This window comes from Mesitornis unicolor, unplaced genomic scaffold, assembly GCF_000695765.1.
Source record: "Mesitornis unicolor isolate BGI_N332 unplaced genomic scaffold, ASM69576v1 scaffold25189, whole genome shotgun sequence".
Taxonomy (NCBI): domain Eukaryota; kingdom Metazoa; phylum Chordata; class Aves; order Mesitornithiformes; family Mesitornithidae; genus Mesitornis; species Mesitornis unicolor.
In genome coordinates this window covers 814-6,298 of record NW_010209667.1, presented here as the reverse complement: position 1 = coordinate 6,298, position 5,485 = coordinate 814, and the positions used below count along the sequence as shown (strand labels likewise).

General features: G+C 38.5%; 1 protein-coding gene across 1 annotated transcript in view; it reads right to left on the bottom strand.

The window, feature by feature from the left end:
- Nucleotides 1-3,353, bottom strand: part of LOC104547302 (EF-hand domain-containing family member C2-like) — a gene marked incomplete at its 5' end in the record, with an annotated part of 20,550 nt that extends 17,197 nt beyond the window's left edge. Inside the window, one exon of the mRNA XM_010192927.1 lies at nt 3,157-3,353. Within this exon, the coding sequence (XP_010191229.1) occupies nt 3,157-3,353 (197 nt within the window). The remainder of the gene's footprint in view (nt 1-3,156) is intronic.
- Between the last annotated feature and the right edge of the window lie 2,132 nt (nt 3,354-5,485).

Below are 5,485 nucleotides of genomic sequence, written 5' to 3'. Positions count from 1 at the left end.
AGCAGGAATCAATCAGCAGAGTATTTAGAGAGGGACAAAGTGTTCTGTCTGTTTAAAAACCTGCCTTCTCTACATTTTCAAAGCAGTTATTTTTACATGTTTTTGTAAACTACGTATTCCAAACACCTACATAGGAGTATCCAAGCAGCATGGCAATAAATCTTTACCCACTTTCCTCCTTCTCACATAAATGCTGACATCCCAGTAGTGACAATCCAGTTTGGTTTAATGGTCTTGCTTAAGTCAGAGGTTATTATGTTGAATTCAATGGAAGTAAAACCAACCTCCATCTTTGTGCTGCAGAAGCCTACAAAGCTTGAAGAATTGAGACGGTTACAGAGATGATAAATTAATTTCCAAGGAGGCACAGGGATGCATTATTTGAAAGAGTCCTCCTCAGACCTGGATAATACTGGTAGGACTGTGCATGACACATATGTTCTGCTTTGCAAGTGAATTTATGCTTTCCAAATGCATCCTTTTTCTTCAAATTGTAAAAGAAACTAAAAGTGTTGAAAAGTCTTGAGAATTAGATCCTTAAAGATACTCTCAGTACAGGTGGCAATCAAAATGACAGGACAATGATTTTCCTCTCCCCATCACTTAAAAACAATACAATAAATACACTCTTGAAACAGAAAATTAAAACTTTCCAAATACCTCATATGGTGTCTAACAAATGTTTCAGTGATAGCAAAATCAATTCCCACCTGCACTATGTTTACTCAATCAAAATTTCATCTAAGATATGCCTATAGAAATGTGGTCAAAACAGTATTTTCCAGAAGAAAAGCATTCCATCAGATTTTTTTCACCAGTTTTCAGAATATGTACTCATGCATCCCGCTGAAAGAAAACCTCTGTCTATTCAGAAGGAAAATTCTCTATTTTCTAATTTTAGAAATAACTGACGAATTGTCATCTTAAAATTGTTTCCCCTTCTTCAAACCATCTTCCAGCTCTGCTGTTCTCTAATAATTGCTGAAGTTCTTGTGATTTGAGTATGCAATCCCCTGATGAACTGAGGCAAATAAGGTGTGTCCTTATTTCCAGAGCTCTATTCAAGGGATACGAATAAAGCATCTATCACTGGGAAAATATTTACTACTTTCTAATTTTTTCTACCAGCTGTTTTAAAACCTTAACTGTGCAAAGAACGTTTCAAAATTCACTTTAAAGAAGTATTTTCAGTGTTGCTTCTTCCCATTTTTCAGATTTTATTTTGATAACATACAATCATTCAGCCTGGAAAACTACGATCTCATCTGTTCAATCCAAGATACTCAATCAAACAGCAGTTCCAAAGAACATTTACAATCTAATGCGCTCCACATTTTGGTGAACAGCTTTGGGTTTGATTCTGCTAGGAGGAGAAACAGTCCAGCAGTAAGAAAACATAATGTATATAGCTTTGTATTTTACTGCTTAAAGCATTTAGCAGTTGTAGCATTTTACATGAACAAGGATTTTGCAGACCTTCCTCATTATTCCAAGGAAGGCAGGTGGTGCTAACTCCATGCTAATTTACAAAGAATTCATGCCCTTCTGCTATTTTCATTTGAGTGAGAACAGCACGTGTGGCCCAACAGCAGCAGGAGGGTCAGGTTGCATCTACCTCTGCCTCAGCAGCATCATGGCACCAAGACTCACAGGCCCCAAGACTGCGCTAGGCCCACTGGCATCTTGGGAGTCCTGCAGGTTCACTCACTTTGGTGAGCCAGCAGCCAGGGAACAACTAAAACTTGAAATAAGAACCTTCTCCCTTCTCCATCCACAAAAGGGCTGGACAAATGGACAGAGGACCATAGTTTGATAAACCCTCGTGCTGCTGCCTCATCATGAGCTCTGAAGCATATGCACTACCCCAAAGTCCTCACAGCACAGTCTAGTCAAAAGGCTTATGTTCAAGATCACCCTGTGATGAAGCCACAATCCAGAAGAGGGACTAGAACACAGAAATGCCTTGGCTTCCGAACAGATGTATTCTTAAGATGCATCTCAGAGTGACTCTGTCAGAGCTGCACGTAACAGGAATTTTCAAGTATCCCAGGGTACATTTATTCAAATACTGCGGAACAAACTTCATTATTCAAAAAAAAAACAAACAACAAACTACACTTCTTACCAAACCAACATAAAATCCCATAAAACACTCCATTAATTTTCTGTGGTCTTCCATCCCTGCACCCTTTCTTTTTTGATCTCTATGACAATTGCTATAGGACACTCAATTTCCTCCTACTGGATACATTTTTGGCTTTGGCGAACAAGGGCTTTTTTCCAGCCATTTGTGTAATGACTGGTAGCATAAAGTATACATCAGCAGAGGCACCCCAGCTCTCTTATTTATTGTTGGTCTCCCCTTTGAAGGCAACAGTAAAAGATAGTGAAACTCAGTACAAACTGTAAGCTTCAATTCTTGACTGTGATATGAATTTCTAATATTACAAGGGAAATGTTTTGGCAGACAAATGTGTATGAACCCAAAAAATCAAATCAGGGAATAAAAAAGCCTCTAAACTGCATGTGCCCACATCCTGAGTCCTGTGCACTGTTCCAGTCACCACATCTCACAGTTGCCTTGCAAGGACAGACTAACAAGGGTGAGACTCTGAACTGGATAGGATTAGACTGAGAGGGAAGAATGAGATTTACAAAATTATGAAGGTGGTGCATAAGGTGAATGGGGATCTTCATCAAACCCTAGAACACTAGAAGTGACATTGAAACTAGTGGATGGTTGGTTAAAAACGGATAAAAGACACTTATCACATATTTTTTTCACATAGCAGGCAGTGAACATTTCAACTTGCTGCCACAGAAAGCTGTGGAAGTAGACAGTATCTGCAGGTTCAAGAAGGGTTAGAGAAAGTCAGGGACAAGAGGTCCACAAGCAATCTCAAGAAGGAATAGGCAGGGATATACCTTCTAACAACCTCTAATACAAAAAGAGTGAATGCTGAGAAAGAAGTGGAATGGACAGTAAAGTGTGACCAGGCTTGCATGCACTCCCTACCTAGGATCTCCTAAATCCATTGCTTGACAGAGAGCACTGGGCTGTGAACTTTTGGTGAAGAAATTAGGTATAATTTTGAAAAATATATAGATAAGATACAGTCCTTAAAGATAACAGAAAATAACAAGAGCCTGCTTTACCTCATTTGCATGCTTCTCCATGTAGTTGAATGTGTACTCATCAGCATCCACCAAAAGAAAGTTGTGACCATGGAAACAAACTTTGGCTCCAACAAACAGATTCTGAGCCTTGAAGTATTCAGATGGCTCACTCTTAAAGAGCTCCTGCCCAGGCTTCTTAATGCGACCTCTTTCCAAGAACTTCCCACCAGTTATCCCTGTGGGAATAAAATTGTAAATAATTAATAGTGACTACTTAGGAAAAAAAAACAACCCCAAACACCACAAAAGAAAACCCAAAAAAGACCCCAAACCAGCTGGTTTGTATATAAATATCAGTTTTCATCCTTGAGTTTCTTGTCTCTCCCCCTCGCTTTCACTGCTAAAAGAACTGTCTCTGCCAGTGACCACAGCAACAGTTACATTGTGCATATTGTGTGACATGTCTCATTTGAATGCCTGCCAAACACCTTCCCTTTTTTTCTTTGCTTTAAAATGGGACAGAAATGTGCCTCTTCAAATCATTCCCATAACCCTGTTGCCAGCCTCGGGACTGACCCTTGAGAAATGCAAGATGCAAAATGTAAGACACAGACAATTATCCTTGAACTGGTAAAGTAAAAAAGAAAAAAAAGTCACAATTTAAGATAGCACAGTCCTACAAAGATCATGAATCCTGGTGCGCTGTCATTCTAACTTGCTTTTGAATATTAAAAAAAAACTAGGAGAGACATAACACTGCCTTCAACATTCTGCTCTGCCAATGCAATTTAATTGTGATCTGTTATTTCTTTTGTAAGCTGGGTATGTCACCTTATTTCTTTTCACATTACAATGATTTTTATTCATGCCACTGGAAACTGCATGCAGTGCTCAAGGGTATGTAAGATACTAAAAGGAACGTTTCTCTTTCCAGTAATACCTTCTGGTGCACCACAAGATTGCATTGCATGTACTGAGCTTTCTAGAAAACAGGCTGCCACATGTTTAGTTTCATCAGGACGTGTGCCCTATAATAACTCTGGAGTGCCTGGGGTTCGTTTCCTGTTTATATTTGAGCTTCCAAGCCAAAAGCCAAAAGAATACTCTACTAACATTTAATGATGTCTTAGGTAGTGATGTAAGTCCAATAAAAGGCTGATGAACAGTGTAATAAAATGCCTTTTCTATTTAAAATTATAAAAGAATGTGAAACCCAAACTACTTATTAAACCAGAGTTTGGACCAGATGTCTGTCTTAATTGCTTTACTAGCACCATAAAAGCAAAAGACAAAAAATACACTATGGTATAATAATGGTCAGGTCTAGCTTGAATAAAATAAAACAAAACAAAACAACGCAGATCACTAATGTAACTCTAATCTTAACACATTCTTTTTCCCCTAGCTGTTAAAACAAATATGAAATTTTAGGTCCTGGCAACTCTTTGTAATATTTAAACAGAACTGGTCTCTGTAAGATTGGAATTTCACTCTCGTCTCTCTATTTTCCAGCAATTCTGCACTTAGAGAGGAAACTTACCTTAATACCTCTGTCCCATGATTGTTTTTTAAATGTTACGGGTTAGTACATTTCACATGGCATAAAGGAAAACAAACAAAAATATCTCCTTAGGTTAGAGATTTTACACTGAAACCTGATGAGCCATTTTGATGGAAATCTACAAGAGCCAGGCTCAAAGCACAAAAAAAACACAACCACCAAAGGTTCTCTTCCATTAAGATCAGATCAGACTTTGCAGGTGTTTGTACAGCTGTTGGCTTGGTCTTATACTGAGTAAAAAAGGAGTTGTGATCTTCTGCATGGGGAGTTCTCATGCTTTGACCCCCACCTCTACAAATGCTTCAAGATGTCCAGTCCTGTGCATTTCAAATAGATTCATAGTGTTACTAATAGTGTGAAGTACTTCTCTGCAACCTTCAGGTTGCTGGACTGAGAAAAGTAACAGCAACTTTATTACTTCCATCTTAGGACTGAGATTTGGAACATTTTTACTTGCCAATTTGTATCAATTCATAAAAATAAAAAGGAAAAAATAGCCCTTTGAACCTGGGCACAAAAGGGATTGTCAAGTTGTTATTCTGGAAGTGATTTACTGTTTTAACTCATTCCCTCTCTAAGATGTGCTCAACCTTACACTTCTACCACCTCATCCACTTCAACATTTTTCCTTCTTGCAAACAAATGTCAGTCTCACTCCCACTTTGCATGCCTCACTCCTTTTTCCTAGCTGCTCTTGCATGACCTCTTAAAAACCTTCTTTCTTAATCTTAAAGAAACCCAGACATGACTAAAATGAGGGAGGGATAGGAGAAAGGGTGAAGAAAGAAAAGAAGGAAAGTGGGAACA